Here is an 18,890-nt window from a genome sequence, read left to right on the forward strand (position 1 = left end):
CCTGCTCGTTACATCCTCAAAGAACTCCAGCAAATTTGTCAAACATGATTATCCTTTCATAAAACCATGCTGACTCTGCTTGATTGAATTATGCTTTTCCAAAAGTCCTGCTACTGCTTCCTTAATAATAGACGCCAGCATTTTCCCAATGGCAGATGTTAGGCTAACTGGTCTATAGTTTCCTGCTTTCTGTCTGCATCCTTTTTTAAAATAGGGGCATTACATTTGCAGTTTTCCAATCCGCTGGGACCTACCCAGAATCCAGGGAATTTTGGTAGATTACAACCTATGCATCCACTATTTCTGTAGCCACTTCTTTTAGGACCCAAGGATGCAAGCCATCAGGTCCAGGGTCTTGTCCACTTTTAGTCCCATTCTTTAGTGATAGTGATTGTATTAAGTTTCTCCCTCCATATTGTCCCTTGATTATCCACTATTGGGATGTTTTTAGTGTCTTCTACATTGAAGACTGATATAAAATATTTGTTCAACGTCTCTGCCATTTCCCTGTTCCCCATTATTAATTCTCCAGTCTCATCCTCTAGGAGACCAACATTTACTTTAACCACTCTTTTCCTTTTTATGTAGCTGTCGAAAATATTTAGTGCTAGTTTACTTTCATAATCTATCTTCCCCCTCTCTATTATTTTTTTTAAATTGTTCTTTGCTGGCTTTTAAATGTTTCTCAATCCTCTGGCCTCCCACTAGTCTTGGCCACATTGTATGCCCTTGTTTTCAATGTGATACTATCCCTTATTTCCTTAGTTAGCCAATGATGGTTATCTCTTCTCTTACAGCCTTTCCTTCTCATTGGGATATATTTTTGTTGAGAGTTATGAAATATCTCCTTAAATGTCTGCTATTGCTCTTCAACCGTCCCACACTTTAATCTATTTTCCAAGTCCACTTTAGCCTTCATACCTTTGTAGTCTCTTTTATTTAAGCTTAGGACACTGGTTAGAGATCCAACTTTCTCACCTTCCAACTTAATTTGAAATTCAACCATGTTATGGTCACTCATTCCTAGAGGATCCTTTACTAGGAGATCATTTATTAATCCTGTCTTATTACACAGTACCAGATCTAAGATAGCATGCTCTCTGGTTGATTCTGCAAAGTACAGTTCAAGGAAACGATCCCGGATAGACTCTATGAACTCTTCCTCAAGGCTACCCTGGCCAATTTGCTTTGTCCAATCAATATGATGGTTAAAATCGCCCATGATTATTGCCGTTCCTTTTTTAAAAGCCTCCATTACTGCTTGATTTATACTCCGTCTTACAGTGTGGCTACTGTTAGGGAGCCTATAGACTACACCCACCAGCGACTTTTTCCCTTATTATTTCTTATCTCCACTCAAACTAATTTCAACATCTTGACCTTCTGAGCCAATATCGTTTCTCACTAACACACTGATCTCATCCTTTATTAATAGAGCTACCCCACCTCCTTTTCCTTTCTGTCTGTCCTTCCGAATTGTCAAATATCCCTGAATATTTAGTTCCCAGCCTTGGTCGCCGTGCAACCATGTCTCTGTAATGGTTATCAGATCATACCCATTTGTAACTATTTGTGTATTCAGATAAAGAGCTTTAAATTCGTTTTTTTTTCCTGCTTTGACCCCACATTCTGTCCCTTCCTGTCATGTTCTGGTTTTAATTCCCCCCAGTGCTACCCTGCCCTATTGCCTTCTCCTTATTCTTTCACTTCTTAAATTTTTGCTCAGCTGAACCCTCCCCCTCCCACTATTTAGTTTAAAGCCCTCTCTACAGCCTTAGTTATTTGATTCACTAGGGCCCTTGTCCCAGCACGGTCTAAGTGGAGTCTGTCACAACGGAACAGCTCCCTCTTACCCCAGTATTGATGTCAGTGTCCCACGAACCAAAACCCATTTCTCCCACACCAGTCTTTGAGCCACATGTTTAACTCTCTGATAATATTTACCCTATGCAAATTTGCTTGTGGCTCAGGTAGTATTATTTCCTTTGTGGTTCTGCTTCGGTGCAGTACTGGGGGAGTGCTACATTTTCAGAGGTGCTGTCTTTTAAGTGAGACATGAAAGATTTCATGGTATTATTTGAAGAATAGCAGAGTCATTCTCCTGAAACTCTGACTAACATATATTCCTCAACCAAAACAATCAAATTCAATTAACTGGTATTTATCTCAGTGTTGTTTGTGGGACCTTGCTGTGCACTATTGGCTGCCTGCAAAACAACAGTGGCTCCATTTGATTAAAAAAAAAATCAATTATTTGCTCGTGACGCATTTGGGGACATCCAGAGGTGTGATATAACTGCAAGATTTTTCTTTTGAGGCACATTATTGGGACAGAATAGGCAAAGCTCTCCTCTGTATCAAACATTATGGCACAGATTTTGCTGGAGCAGAGCATCTCATGCCGTGGCCCATTAGTTAGATTTTTTCCCACATCCTTCAGCTCAAAACTGTTATTGTGCCATGAATTGTTAGAAATGCTGATAACGGTGCAGCAAAGGCAATGGGGCATCTGGGACCTTGGTGAACGATGGGACCAACAGTATATCTCCTTAACCAATGAGATTTAAGGATTGGGAAAGGAACTGAGGAACAATGGAAGAGGAAATAGTGTAAATTAGAGTCAAATCAGGTACAGAAGTGAAATAAAGAGAGGGAAAGAAGGATAGGGAGATGAATGATTGATTGATTGGCGACTAACAAGTAGGGAGGGCTAAGACCGTACATATTCCCATGGCGAAAGCAACTCCTAACCAGACAAAGCTGTTGTCTTTGTGTGTTGGATTTCAAGAAAATAAGATTTGACCATTTACAGTTAATACACTCAAAATATGTGATTACTATTATAATTTACCAAATGAGGGAGGAGGAAATTATCAGTGACTAGAAGTTTGAAGAGCTAAGTTTACAGTTCTTCATCTCCTTTGGCCTCCATGAGTCATACACCATTCCCGTGACAGTGTTGCTCGCTCCTCAGCTGCCAGGAAGTACACCTGTGCAGTGTAGACTCCACCTCCATTTTGTTTTTTTCCATCTCTCTTAATAGATAACTGGCTTAATGATCAACTCAGGATAAATTGGTAATTGGCTCAATTGAACCAAGAAGTGCTCTTGTATTTCCAGCATTTTCAATTTTTATTCCAGTTTCCAGCATCCGCAGTATTTTGCTTTTGCTCTTGTATATCCACTATTCAATCAAATTAGGACTGGAGTGTGTTCATTTGAGGCAGTGTTTTGTCTGATGTCTAATTATTGTCACGCAACAGTTTGCGGCCCAGTTACTCTGAAGTATTTGTGCCAAGTAATGTGGTTTCCATGCTGTAACCAGCTTCTAAATAGGACAAAGTGCTGTAGGTGATAGTGTCTCACCAGTTTAACAAATGTATTTCAAAGGGTGTATGAACACCCTCAGGGGGTTGGGTTTGGGTCAGGGGCAGATTGGGCCTTCCATGCTCGATTGGCTTGCTGGCACTGCTCAGACTTGCACTTGGAGAATGGGTACTTGGGTGAGGTGCCAGAGGGCATTCATGTCAACTTAGGTAGAAGACGCAAACCCAGCATATTGGGGTAGAAACTGTAGTGGGGAATAAAAGTGCTGTAGCAGGCTGATGAAGGAGTTAGATTTAAAATTACAGAGTTTAAAAAGCATTGATTCTGTAGTGAAGGGTGTTGAATTTCACTAATTAGATGCTGCTTTATTCTGCAGTGATTGAGATGGATTGAGTATCACTTATTTGGTAATTACTTGATATTGGAAAGTTGTTACTTTGCCTCCATTTGCATTATTGATGACCGATTCGGTTGACTTCAGCTGTGCAATGTTAATCGTTTCCAAGAGAACTGTTGCCATCTGTCTTGATAGAGGCCTGGCTCAATGGTCAACTCAAAATGAATTGGTAATTGGATTAATTGACAGAAAAATGAATCAATTTGTCCTTTGTTCAACCAAATCAGGATTGGAGGGTATTCATTTGAGACGCTGTGCTTTGTCTGATGCAGTTGTACAGCCCTGCTACACTGCGGTATTGGTGCCAAGGTGATGTGATTGTCATGCTGTGCAATTACAGTATAACTAAGTAATGACATTCCCAAGTTGATGGTGCATCACATTTTGGAATGGTCTTGGAACTCATACTTCAGTTCTTGCATTGTTGGGTTTAATTTCCCCAGATGATGTGTTGGTTATCATGTTTGCATAGAATTCCTTTAGTACATTATTGTAATGCAGTCAGCCTATTTATTTTTGTTTAATGACTGTGTTAAAGCAATGCACCAAGGAATTAGACACACACATATTAATCAATGTGCTACCAGAGGAGATTAACCTCTGGCTTTGCTGAAACTCTTTTGAGTTTACCTGAAAAAAAACATAAACATTAAACCGTGCCACCCGCCCTGAATGACACAGCAGACATTTTCAAGGCCCCTTTTTTTTTTCTTCCTTTTTTTGTGTTTTTTTTTTTCTTTCTTTTTTTGGGGTTTTTTTTTGGGTGCTAAAATCACATTTTTCCAAGTGCCCCCTATAAAAGGGGAGGGGGACACTAAAAGCACCGGCAATTAAAACAAATTAAACTTTAAAACGTAAAATCAAATAAAAATTTGGTTGCCGGGCGTGATGATGCACTCCAGTCCCTCCGGTGCCCACCTCTCGCGGAAGGCCGCGAGCGTACCGGTGGACACCGCGTGCTCCATCTCCAAGGACACCCTGGACTGGATGTAAGAGCGGAAGAGAGGCAGGCAGTCAGGTTGAACGACCCCCTCGACCGCCCGCTGCCTGGACCGGCTGATGGCACCCTTGGCCGTGCCCAGGAGCAGTCCTACGAGGAGGCCTTCGGACCTACCCGCTCCCCTCCGCACAGGGTGCCCAAAGATCAGGAGAGTGGGACTGAAGTGCAGCCAGAATTTCAGGAGCAGCCCCTTCAAATAATAAAACCTGGCTTTGCTGAAACTCTTTTGAGTTTATCTGCAAAACATAAAGACATTAAACGGTGCCACCCGACCTGGGTGACACTCCAGACATTTACAAGGCCCTTTTTTTCCCCCCTTTTTTGTTTTTTTTTTTGTGTTTTTTCTTTTTTTTGTTTTTTTTTGGGCACTAAAATCACAATTTTTCCCCAGTGCCCCCTATAAAAGGGAAGGGGACACTAAAAGCACCGGCAATTAAAACAAATTAACTTTAAAACGTAAAATCAAATTAAAATTTGGTTGCCGGGCGTGATGATGCACTCCAGTCCCTCCGGTGCCCACCTCTCGCGGAAGGCCGCGAGCGTACCGGTGGACACCGCGTGCTCCATCTCCAAGGACACCCTGGCCCGGATGTAAGAGCGGAAGAGAGGCAGGCAGTCAGGTTGAACGACCCCCTCGACCGCCCGCTGCCTGGACCGGCTGATGGCACCCTTGGCCGTGCCCAGGAGCAGTCCTACGAGGAGGCCTTCGGACCTACCCGCTCCCCTCCGCACAGGGTGCCCAAAGATCAGGAGAGTGGGACTGAAGTGCAGCCAGAATTTCAGGAGCAGCCCCTTCAAATAATAAAACCTGGCTTTGCTGAAACTCTTTTGAGTTTATCTGCAAAACATAAAGACATTAAACGGTGCCACCCGACCTGGGTGACACTCCAGACATTTACAAGGCCCTTTTTTTCCCCCCTTTTTTGTTTTTTTTTTTGTGTTTTTTCTTTTTTTTGTTTTTTTTTGGGCACTAAAATCACAATTTTTCCCCAGTGCCCCCTATAAAAGGGAAGGGGACACTAAAAGCACCGGCAATTAAAACAAATTAACTTTAAAACGTAAAATCAAATTAAAATTTGGTTGCCGGGCGTGATGATGCACTCCAGTCCCTCCGGTGCCCACCTCTCGCGGAAGGCCGCGAGCGTACCGGTGGACACCGCGTGCTCCATCTCCAAGGACACCCTGGCCCGGATGTAAGAGCGGAAGAGAGGCAGGCAGTCAGGTTGAACGACCCCCTCGACCGCCCGCTGCCTGGACCGGCTGATGGCACCCTTGGCCGTGCCCAGGAGCAGTCCTACGAGGAGGCCTTCGGACCTACCCGCTCCCCTCCGCACAGGGTGCCCAAAGATCAGGAGAGTGGGACTGAAGTGCAGCCAGAATTTCAGGAGCAGCCCCTTCAAATAATAAAACCTGGCTTTGCTGAACACTTTTGTTCTGTCCTCAAGTGCGATCCTAATCATCTGGTCACCTGATATTATAATTCTATTTCAGTCCAGCTGGGCGGGACTGCATTCACCTAGTCCCATTCTTAACTATCTAATTGTAGCCAGAGAATCACTTGCAATGGCTTATTTTCCCGCTCCCGCATGGTTACCTCTGGTGTCCCCCAATGATCTATCCTTGGACCCCTCCTATTTCTCATCTACATGCTGTCCCTTGGTGACATCATCCAAAAAGACAGCATCAATTTCCACTAGAAAATAGGTGCAGGAGTCCAATCGGCCCTTCGAGCCTGCACCACCATTCAATATGATCATGGCTGATCATGTACTTCAGTACCCCATTACTCTGTACTCTACCGACACCCAGATCTACTTCACCACCACTTCTCTCGATCCCTCCATGGTCTCTAAATTGTCAGACTGCTTGCCTAACATTTAGTATTGTATGAGCAGAAATGTTTTCCAATTAAATACTGGGGAGACCGAAGCCATTTTTTCAGTCCCTGTCACGATCTCCATTCCCTTGTCACTGACTCCATCCTTCTTCCTAACATCTATCTGAGGCTGAACCAGACTGATCACAACCTTAGTGTCATATTTGACCCTGAAATGAGCTTGCGACCACATATCTATGGCATAATTAAGACCTCCTATTTCCACCTCTGTGATATCGCCCGTCTCCGCCCTGGCCTCAGCTCATCCCCTGCTGAAATCCCCATCCATGCCCTTGTTACCTCTAGACTTAACTTTTGCAATGCACTTCTGGCTGGCCTCCCACGTTCTACCGTACGTAAACCTGAGGTCATCCAAAACTTGGCTGCCTGTGCCCTAACTCTCAGCAAGTCCCGTTCATCCATCATCCCTGTACTTGTTTATTTACATTGGCTTCTGGTTAAGCAACGCCTTGATTTCAAAATTCTCATCCTTGTTTTCAAATCCCTCCATGGCCTAGCCCCTCCCTATCTCCTGTAATCTCCTCCAGCCCCATGATCCTCCAAGATATCTATGCTCCTCTAATTCTGCCCTCTTGAGCATCCCTGATTATAATCACTCAACCATTGGTGGCTGTGCCTCCCATTGCCTGGGCCCTAAGCTCTGGAATTCCCTGCCTAAACCTCTCCATCTCTCTTTCCTCCTTAAAACCTATCACTTTGACCAAGCTTTTGGTCATTTCTCTTTGTGGCTTGGTGTCAAATTTACTACGTTGACATTGTTCTTGTTGTTCTCGTTCCCACCCTGATCTCTCTGTCCTCAGCCTCCTACGCCATTCCAAGGAAGCACAATGTAAGCTTGAGGTACAGCACCTCAACTGCCTACTGGGTAATTTCCAGCCTTCCAGCCTCAACATTGAATTTAACAACTTCACATCTTAACCATACCTCCCATTCTCTCAGACAGCAGCCACAAGTAATGGGTTGGAAAAGTGTACCAGGGCTTCCGGGAATCTTATATGGTTGATATCATCTGCCTTTTCCTTGCACCACACCACCAGACCACTGGAGCCTTGTCCACTTCAAAAGATTTCGCATGTTTCCCTCCCCCTCTACTAATCTGCTGGCATCATTCACACATTCTCTGGGTCTCGGTTACACCTTTAATTCCTTCAGTTTCTCTCATTATTGCCTCCTTTGGTCTGACACCATCACCACTTGCCATTTAATCATCTCCTGTCCTCCTCATCATCATCATAGGCAGTCCCTCTGAGTCGAGGAGGACTTACTTCCACTCTTAACATGAGTTCTTGGGTGGCTGTACAGTCCAATACGAGAAGCACAGACTCTGTCACAGGTGGGGCAGATAGTCGTTGAGGGAAGGGGTGGGTGGGATTGGTTTGCCACATGCTCCTTCCACTGCCTGCGCTTGTTTACTGCATGCTCCCGACGATGAGACTCGAGATGCTCAGCGCCCCCCCCCGGATGCACTTCCACCAATTAGGGCAGTCTCTGGCCAGGGACTCCCAGGTGTCAGTGAGGATGTTGCACGTTATCAGGGAGGCTTTGAGGGTGTCCTTGAAACTTTTCCTCTGCCCACCTTTGGCTCATTTGCCATGACTCCTGTCCTCCACCCAATTACAGACCACTCCTTTCTTTAAAAAAAAAATCTTTTCCCACCCTCTTGTCCCTGGCTCTGCTGCTGCTTAGAAGCAGTTCATCTGTAACATCTCCTAGTCCAGACGAACGGCCATCGACCTGAAACGTCAACCCTATCCTCATCTCTCTATGGATACTGCCTGACCTGCTGAGTGTTTCACACATTCTCTGTGTTTATTTGAGATTAAACCACTTGATGTTTGTGAAGAACTGACTGTTCTGCCAACTCTTCCTTCACATCCACCATTTAAGTGGCATTTGGGTGCCAGTAAGCACAGCTTGGGCTTATGTTTAAACATAGAAGTACCCAGCTCTGCTTGCTTGATCAGAAAGCCATGTGGAGACAACACAGCAGCTCAGCACTGCTGTTTCCACTTTGCTGCCACAGGTTCTAGTACCAAACTCCTTCATGAGACAATGAATCATTTTATGCACAAGGCAAGACAAGTTATCAATAATGAATGATGTACTGTTTGGTGATATATAATACATAGCAAGATTGCTCTGAACTTATGGTTTTAAGGAAGAATTGAGCTAAAGTTAACATATATTACTGAGCAGTATTAGTTATAGATAGATAAAAGCAACTTGTGGGCCAGTGTCCTTCCAGAACTTAAGGGTTTATAACTTAACATGAAGATAACCCCATAGAGTCAGTTGATACATATTGCCTTTTATTAAACTGAGCCGTGGGACTTTGCCGATATTCTCCCTCAATCTGTAGCACCAACAATAGTTTTTTCCCAGCCATCCATTGATTTGCTTTTTGTGGGGACCTGCTGTATGCAAATTGGTAGCTGGGTTTGTCTACATAACAACAGGGAGTGAACTTCAAAAGTAATCCATTGGTTGTAAAGGGCTTTGGAACATTTATAAGGACATGATGATGCTATTTAAATGCAAGTTCTTTCTTTCGGATACATAGTGGGCAGGAAGATCCCAGGTTTTATCTGTGCTGAATTAAATGATATCAGATGGTGTGGTAGTAGGGGGATTAAATGTATCGTAGACCCTCCACCCTCCATCAAATGATAGTTCCTCCCGGGTACAGCACCTGTTAGTACATACAGGACCCCTTTTGTGACTGATGTGCACCATTTGCAATGTTTAATTTCCACCAATTTTACTGTTGTGCCTCCACCCTTGCCTCAGTTCATCTGCTACTGAAGCCCTCATCCATGCCTTTGTTACCTCTAGACTTGACTATTCTGATGCACTCCTGGCTGGCCTCCCACATTCTACCCTATGTAAATTAGAGGTGATCCAAAACTTGGCTACCTATGTCCTAACTCGCACCAAGTCCTGCTCACCCATCACCTCTGTGCTCGCTGATCTACATTGGCTTCCAGTTAAGCAACGCCTCGATTTCAAAATTCTCATCCTTATTTTTAAATCCCTCCACGGTTTCACCCCTCCCTATCTCTGTAATCTCCTCCAGCCCCACAACCCCCTCAAGATGCGCTCCTCTAATTGTGCCCTTCTGAGCATCCTTGATTATAATCGCTCAACCCTGCCTTGGTTGCCCTGCCTTCTGTTGCCGAGGCCCCAAGCTCTGGAACTCCCTGCCTAAAGCTCTCCGCCTCCCTACCGTTCTTTAATCCTTCAAAATGCTCCTTAAAACATACCTCACTGCGCTAATTTCTACTTATGCAGCTCGGTGTCAAATTTTATCTCATAATACGCCTGTGAAGTGCCTTGGGATCGTTTCACTACATTAAAGGCGCTATATAAATACAATTTGTTGTTTTGATTTAATATTGCTACTTCATTTTGCTTAAAAGAATAGTTTGGTTGGGCTGTCTCAAACCTCTGGGGAAATTGGTCTCAGGCCAATTGGACAATCCTATTGGCCCACCTCGAAATAGGGCCCCTGCTGGAAAGTCAGCCTGCGTAGCGGGTTGATGAGAACTGGATCAGGGTTCGGGTCTAATGCCTTCCACACTTGAAAAGCAAGCCAAACTTTACTGCTTAGGGTTACGCAAGAAGAAGAGTTACTGGGACAAGGCCCCAGAGGTTGCCCAGCACCCAACATCAGACAAGGAGTATGGGGGAAATCATTTAATTTTAAAGAAAGGAAATCAATGTTAGAGATATTGTAATTTTATGGAAAATATATTTGTCATGGAGTTACTGAAGATCAAAATGTTTTGACAGACTTATATAAAAACTCCTAGCCTGTATAAACTATAATATTTGCACTGAGGAACACGGCTAGAGCTTTACATTCGAGCTAATCACGGACCAGATAAAGGTCAATGTATGAGGGGGCCATGCAGCTTAATATTTCACAATGACACAGGAGCATTTGCCAAACTCAAATCACACTGATACCTTAATCCCTACCACTAACTGTGCTGGTCCCAGGTGTTCACAACATTCGTGCTCCCTATCTATTATCTGAACAATGTTAGCTTTTTCAGATTAACAAGGTCCCTCCCTTGCCCCACATTCTCCTTCTTCCCTTTCAACATTGTCATCATCCTGGTTCTACATTTCTGATGGCATTTATATTCTGCCGCAGATGCAGAGATGTGAGTTTTCTTCGTTCTGGGGCTTGGTGGACTTTTTCACAGCCTTGGGCAAATGATTTGTTGTGAGCCAGCTGCTCAACACTCACACAGTTGCCATGGACAACCTGGTTCTCTAAATTTCCACTTGAAGACCCATTCAAGCACCAGATAACGAGGACTTCAATATCGTTCCAGGCAAAACTCCAAGATAGTTATGGACTGTGTCCTATATACCCAATTTCCCCCCTTCCCCATCCTCAGAGGTGAGAGGAGCCACAACTCCGACTTCCCACAGACCAGTTTTTCAGGAATGTTACACCAATCCGCACCTACCAGCAGGAATGATTGGAAACCTATATGAATTTTTAATTAACCTTCCTTATCCAAGTGCACTAACATTACTTACAGACATCAGAGTGGGGCTGCCGTGTGACCAGCCTGGCACTCAAGCAGAGTGCCGGGCTGAGCAATCATGGCCACGACACCGTGAAGAAACCGCAGCAGGACCGGCAACTAAAGGTTACGTTTTTCTTCACTCGGCCATTATGGGGGCGGGCCATTGACTGAAAGCCAGGCTGACTGGCTGAAAATGGGTCGGTCGGAGCCTCCGCCGCTGTCAATCAGCGGTGGAGTCATGTTGATGTCACAGCACCTGTGCGTCACCACGCTCTCTCCCCTCCATTAAAGGGGAGAGATTCTATCATTCTTTTCTTCTGTCACCAGGGAGGATTTTGGCCGGGCCAGTGGCCTGGTACCCTAGAGGAGGTGCCAGGCTGCCTATTGGCAGCCCTGCTGAACCCGGGGGGCAGTATTTTATTCGGCCGATTGGCAAGTCGGCCAGCAAAAATGTTTCCATTGGGGCAGTGGGCTCTGCCCCTTAATGGCGGCCGTACTGCCAGGCCGCACTGAGTGTGGAGATGGTGCACCGGCTCAAAAACCTGCCAGGGGCTCCGTGTGGCGGGGGATCGACGAGTTTAGCTGAATATCTGGAGGTATGTATTTTTATTGATTAAAATTGGTGGTGCAAACACTTGGGCAGGATTGGTTTTAGGCCGAAGAATCCCGACCTGAATTTAGATCGGGTCGGCCAGTTGACGCCAAAGTGGCGGCGATTCGATTTTTAAGACCACGGCAAACGGGCATTAACGGATCTCTTTGAGACCCTGAAATTCGGCCCCAGTAGCTCAGTATTGCACTGATGTGTCAACCTAGATTATGTGCTCGGTTGTCTGGAGTGGGATTTGAACCTACGCCCTTCTGACTCAGAGGCAAGAGTGTTGCCAACTGAGTTATGGCTGACATAATGGGCTGTAATAATGATCTGTAGCTCCTACCTGTTTTGCACTATACTCATAGCCATCCAGTCAGCAGGGTAGACATTTTTCCCTATCAGATCCATGAACACGAGGAAGGTTTCCATGAAAAAATCCTGAGGGGAAAATGCATCGGTTAGGAATGAGTGACAAAACCATTGATCCACAAGCAACAACAAATTGAGTATCACATTCAGCATTTAAATAATCAACCAATTTTGGTTCTTAAATCAACTTTTCTTGATTGAAAACCACCAAATGATTGCCAGCGCACAGCAAATGTAAGCAGTTGCTAACTGTACCCTCTCTTTAAACCATGGGTTCAAAGTTTTAATTTTAAGAGCACAGGTGTAATCTATGGACATCATTGAGGCTGTTCGCTATTTCTGATTGCAAAACTATGGCGTGTCTCTGAGACCTTCTGGGTTTTGCAGATTCATTGATGAATTGTAATGACATAATGGTCAGCAGGACCTAGTATGGATGTGAAGTGCCATTCAGCCCATCTTTGTCCGTCCATCTAACAATAATTTGAGTGTCTTGGCTCATTGGCAACATCTTTCTCTTTCTATTTGCACGGCCACTCACGCTACCATCGTCCCTGCTGCCTCGTGTGTCAATGAGTGAAAATGACAGCATTTGAAAAGGCCATCATCATTGTTAAACTGCAGTGCACACTGCGTTTTATACTGCCCCCTTGCACCAGGATCCTCTCCAAACACGGCAGCCCCCACACAACAAGCAGCCGACCTGTTCCTCAAAGATTGTGGGAGACCCTCCTCTTCGGCAGTCTTGGTGCACGCTGGCTGCACGTATTAGCACATTGCACAGGAAAATTATGCAAATGTACGAAGATACAGATCTACTGGTCCAACCAGCCTGTCCCACAGAGTTGTGATGCCTTATGCATCATATCACCTACACTTCCCACTCCACATGGCCATGTGAACTCCTGGGAGAGGCAAGATATCAGATAAAAAAATCTGAAAAATTTCTCTCTGACCCTCTTAGGTGATCAAAACTAATCCAGGGGACCTAATTTATAGGACACCCATGAGGTGATCACTGCCCCAGCCAGAAACAAATCCAGCTCTTGCTTGAAGAGCTAGGGGTATGATGTTTGCCAATTATATGCAGTTGGCTTGTACCTGGAGTGCTGAAATGGAAAATTCTCCCCCATTAACAGCCATACTATTCAACTGTGGAGGGCATCGCAGCTGATCCCAATCCTGTCATCCTCAACATTCACTCACGCACACTTTTCCAGCAGGAATTACTGGATCACAACGAGGAGTGGAAATCCTATTTGACTTTCCTTCTACTTCCCCTGAATATGCCTCAAGCCCCAAGTCTAATTATATCATCCAGACTCTCAGCTCATCTGAGGAAATAGTATTCCATCCTGTTTTGGATGTCACACTCCTCAAGTGTGTGAAGCAGATTCATATAGCATTTCACAGCTCCTGCTGAAACCCTTTCCTTCTGTCTGCTCGTTGGGTTCCTTCCAAATGGTGCAAGTTTTCTCAAGTCACAGACAATGAGGCAAGAAGCCAATAAACTTGGATTTTGGAAATTAAAAGGACAGTCACAATTAGCAATTCTGACTGCCCTCACTAACCGGAATTTAGGAGACTGGTTGGTTGTAAGTACACTGGTTGAGTTGATGGGAATCACAACAACTTGCGTTTGTACAGCACCTTAATATCTACCTCGTTGACCATGCATGTCTCCTTCTGTGGCTCAGTGTCAAATCTTGTCTGATAATGGTCCTGTGAAGTGTCTTGGGATGTTTTACTATGTTAAAGGCACTATATAAATGCAAGTTATTGTTGTTCCACCATTTCTGTGACTTTTTAATCCTAATCTCCTGCTTTTTCTGCAGAGGGTAAACTTAATGCTCCCACATTCCCAGGAGGCAGCCCTGCTCAGGAAATGCAGTCAGAGATAGGGCTACAAAACTGTAGCCCTGATTCTCCCTTCAACCTTAGGTGCCCGCTGGGGGCATGAATGCAATGAATTTTCCCTGGTATCTCTAAAAACCCTTATGTCCACATTTATCTCCCCTTTTAAACCCCTCAGTTAACTTTGCATCTGTGACTTTATCAAGGCTTAAAAGGCTGATGGTTTTGCCTTGTTCTTACGCATTATTTGTTTGTAACCTTTCATGCATCAAATAACTTTAAGGAATTAATCTTTTTTCATTAAATATTCAGGGAAAATATAAAAATATTGACATTTACAGGCTGTAATAGTAAAACATTGCCCCAAGGGCTTTAAATGGGATTGAACTGCTTGAAGTCGAAACTCGATGGAATTATTGCACCATCAACATCTTTGCTTTGCAAACAGCTAGAATTTATATAGCGTTTTTTTCATCTTCAGGATATCCCACAACCAATTAAGTAATTTTGAAGTCCAGTCTTCTCTTATAAATATGGAAGCCATTTTGTGCAGTTGGTTGAGGGATAAATGTTAGCCAAGACACCAGGAGAACTGTCCTGCTCTGGGAACGTATGCAGAGGGAAATAAAATAGGGGCAGAAGCAAAAGATAGAAAGGAGAATAGTAAAAGTGGAGGGCAGAGAAACCCAAGGCACAAATCAAAAAGGGCCACATTACAGGAAAATTCTAAAGGGAGAAAGTGTGTTAAAAAGACAAGCCTGAAGACTCTGTGCCTCAATGCGAGGAGTATTCGTAATAAGGTGGATGAATTAACTGCGCAGGCAGCGATTAACGATTAGGATATAATTGGGATTACGAAGACATGGCTCCAGGGTGACCAAGGCTGGGGTATTCAACATTTAGGAAGGATAGACAGAAAGGAAAAGGAGGTGGGGTAGCGTTGCTGGTTAAAGAGGAAATTAACGCAATAGTAAGAAAGGGCATTAGCTTGGATGATGTGGAATCTGTATGGGTAGAGCTGCGGAATGCCAAAGGGCAGAAAATGCTAGTGGGAGTTTTGTACAGACCACCCAACAGTAGTAGTGAGGTTGGGGATGGCATCAAACAAGAAATTAGGGATGCGTGCAATAAAGGTACAGCAGTTATCATGGGCAACTTTAATCTACATATAGATTGGGCTAACCAAGCTGGTAGCAATGCAGTGGAGGAGGATTTCCTGGAGTGTATTAGGGATGGATTTCGAGATCAATATGTCGAGGAACCAACTAGGGGGCAGGCCATCCTAGACTGGGTGTTGTGTAATGAGAGAGGACTAATTAGCAATGTTGTTGTGCGAGGCCCCCTGGGGAAGATTGACCATAATATGGTAGAATTCTTTATTAAGATGGAGAATGACAGTGTTAATTCAGAGACTAGGGTCCTGAACATAAGGAAAGGTAACTTCGATGGTATGAGACGTGAATTGGCTAGGATAGACTGGCAAATGATACTTAAAGGGTTGACAGTGGATAGGCAATGGCAGACAGTTATTGATTATATGGATGAACTTCAACAATTGTACATCCCTGTCTGGAGTAAAAATAAAAAGGGGAAGGTAGCTCAACCGTGGCTAACAAGGGAAATTAGGGATAGCGTTAAATCTGTGGAAATGTATTTTTATCTAAGCTGATAACATACGGTATTTGTGTGCCTTTTAATCAAAATGGAGTCCTGGCCCTTCCAGAACTTTCTGCATTTTAGCAGTCAGCTTGCATAAACAGCTAAACCTGGTTTGAGATGGCTGATGGCCATCAGACAGCTAGGAGACAAGTCATGCTGAGACAAGTAACCCCCTCCCATGGTGCTCTCCTATTGTCTACACTACAGGAGTTCCATGTCACCCCACCCTTATCTTCTAGCCATTATCTTCTTTCCGAGACCTCATCCATTTGATGCAAACAGATAAACTGACCAGGAAATTGGAACAATCCTGACACAATACAAGACAGGTGATAGCCCATTACCTATGACTCATGGAGTAATGGCCGGCTGGCCAACTGATAACCCTAACAAAAGGAAATATCTGGATACCATGTCAGGACCAGGATATAGTAATGAACTCTTTATCTGTATTCACTGACTGTGAGACAGAGCAATACACAGGGAGAGGCCATAACTTTGGTTTTACTGTATAAATATCTTGTTAAACTGAACCATTTCGGAGGTGTTCACTTAGCCCTTGACTGAGTGTAACCTACCCCTTGCGAGCAAGTAAATTGAAGAAACTTCTGCCGGAGCTGTAAGTGTTGGAGTCATTCTTTTCGGAGGTCGAGATTTCGACAAATCCAAGGAAAAAGCATACAAATTGGCCAGAAAAAGCAACAAACCTGAGGACTGGGAGAAATTTAGAATTCAGCAGAGGAGGAAAAAGGGTCTAATTAGGAGGGGGAAAATAGAGTATGAGAGGAAGCTTGCAGGGAACATAAAAACTGACTGCAAAAGCTTCTATAGATATGTGAAGAGAAAAAGATTAGTGAAAACCAATGTAGGTTCTTTGCAGTCAGAATCAGGTGAATTTATAATGGGGCACAAAGAAATGGCAGACCAATTGAACAAATACTTTGGATCTGTCTTCATTAAGGAAGAGACAAATAACATTCCGGAAATACTAAGGGTTCAAGGGTCTAGCGAAAAGGAGGAACTGAAGGAAATCCTTATTAGTCAGCAAATTGTGTGAGGGAAATTGATGGGATTGAAGGCCAATAAATCCCCGGGGCCAGATAGGCTGCATCCCAGAGTACTTAAGGAAGAGGCCCTAGAAATAGTGGATGCATTGGTGATCATTTTCCAACATTCTATTGACTCTGGATCAGTTCCTATGGACTGGAGGGTAGCTAATGTAACACCACTTTTAAAAAAAAAAGGAGGGAGAGAGAAAACAGGGAATTATAGACCGATTAGCTTGACCTCGGTAGTGGGGAAAATGTTGGAATCAATTATTAAAGATGAAATAGCAGCGCATTTGGAAAGCAGTGACAGGATCGGTCCAAGTCAGCATGGATTTATGAAAGGGAAATCATGCTTGACAAATCTTCTAGAATTTTTTGAGGATGTAACTAGTAGAGTGGACAAGGGAGAACCAGTGGATGTGGTGTATTTGGACTTTCACAAGGCTTTTAACAAGGTTCCACACAGGAGATTAGTGTGCAAAATTAAAGCACATGGTATTGGGGGTAATGTATTGACGTGGATAGAGAACTGGTTGACAGACAGGAAGCAGAGAGTTGGAATAAATGGGTCCTTTTCAGAATGGCAGGCAGTGACCAGTGGGGTGCCACAGGGTTCAGTGCTGGGAACCCAGCTATTTACAATATACATCAATGATTTAGATGAAGAAATTGAATGTAATATCTCCAAGTTTGCAGATGACACTTAGCTGGGTGGCAGTGTGAGCTGTGAGGAGGATGTTAAGAGGCTGCAGGGTGACTTGGACAGGTTAGGTGAGTGGGCAAATGCATGACAGATGCAGTCTTATGTGGATAAATGTGAGGTTATCCACTTTGGTAGCAAAAACAGGAAGACAGAATATTATCTGAATGGTGACAGATTAGGAAAAGGGGAGGTGCAACAAGACATGGGTGTCATGGTACATCAGTCATTGAAGTTTGGCATGCAGGTACAGCAGGCGGTGAAGAAGGCAAATGGCATGTTAGCCTTCATAGATAGGCGATTTGAGTATAGGAGCAGGGAAGTCTTACTGCTGTTGTACAGAGCCTTGGTGAGGCCACACCTGGAATATTGTGTTCAGTTTTGGTCTCCTAATCTGAGGAAGGACGTTCTTGCTATTGAGGGAGTAGAGCGAAGGTTCACCAGATTGATTCCCGAGATGGCAGGACTGACATATGAGAAGAGACTGGATCAACTGGGCTTGTAGCCACTGAAGTTTAGAAGAATGAGAGGGGATCTCATAGAAATATATAAAATTCTGATGGGATTGGACAGGTTAGAGGCAGGAAGAATGTTCCCATTGCTGGAGAGTTCCAGAACCAGGGTTCACAGTCTAAGAATAAGGGGTAAGCCATTTAGGACCGAGATGAGGAGAAACTTCTTCACTCAGAGAGTGGTTAACCTGTGGAATTCTCTACCACAGAAAGTTGTTGAGGCCAGTTCATTAGATATATTCAAAAGAGAGTTCAATATGGCCCTCATGGCCAAAGTGATCAAAGTGTATGGAGAGAAAGCAGGAAAGGGGTACTGAGGTTGAATGATCAATCATGATCTTATTGAATGGCGGTGCAGGCTCGAAGGGCCGAGTGGCCTGCTCCTGCACTTAATTTCTATGTTTCTGTTTTTATGTTTCTTCGAATAATGCTGCGGATCTTTTATATCCACCTGACTAGACAGGAAGGGTCTCGTGCTTAACATCTTATCTGAAAGACGGTGCTTCTGACAGTGCAGCGCTCCTCAGTACTGCACTGCAAGTATCAGCTTGGACAATGCATGCTCAAGTCCTGTTGGGCTCAAGTACAGGATGATGTATAACATATGCACCAATTAACTCTAATACTTAACCATGCACACAAGATGGATTGAACGTGCTCACCTCACTAATATACAATCAATATTAAGCACTCTCTTTAACAACACTATCCTCAGATTAGACTTCTCAGGTGCTCCAAAACACTGAGTTACTTCTCTGCAGTGTTTTCTTTCTTACCCTCCAAAGATGCTGACCCACTGCAGGGATACAATTCAAAGGGAACTAAGCACTCTCAGAAACTCAGCCAAATGCCATTCCTTCAAGTGAAAACCTTGGCCAAGAGTGTGGGGAAGGTACTTGAGCCGAGCCTGATCCGTCACTCACCCAATTTCTGCATGGAAAATGAAAGAGAACCAGAGATCCTGATTGACAATCAATTGAAGCTATGTAA

General features: G+C 44.1%; 1 protein-coding gene across 3 annotated transcripts in view; it reads right to left on the reverse strand.

Annotated features, from left to right (window-relative positions):
- Positions 1-18,890, reverse strand: part of LOC139263058 (dedicator of cytokinesis protein 2-like) — a 770,661-nt gene that overhangs the window by 225,743 nt on the left and 526,028 nt on the right. For all 3 annotated transcript variants that reach the window (XR_011593033.1, XM_070878576.1, XM_070878575.1), the window contains exon 29: positions 12,101-12,195. Coding sequence is in view for 2 of the 3 variants with exons in the window: in XM_070878576.1 (XP_070734677.1) it covers positions 12,101-12,195 (95 nt within the window). In the remaining variant the exon portion in view is untranslated. The remainder of the gene's footprint in view (positions 1-12,100; positions 12,196-18,890) is intronic.

This window comes from Pristiophorus japonicus, chromosome 4 (assembly GCF_044704955.1).
Source record: "Pristiophorus japonicus isolate sPriJap1 chromosome 4, sPriJap1.hap1, whole genome shotgun sequence".
Taxonomy (NCBI): Eukaryota; Metazoa; Chordata; class Chondrichthyes; family Pristiophoridae; genus Pristiophorus; species Pristiophorus japonicus.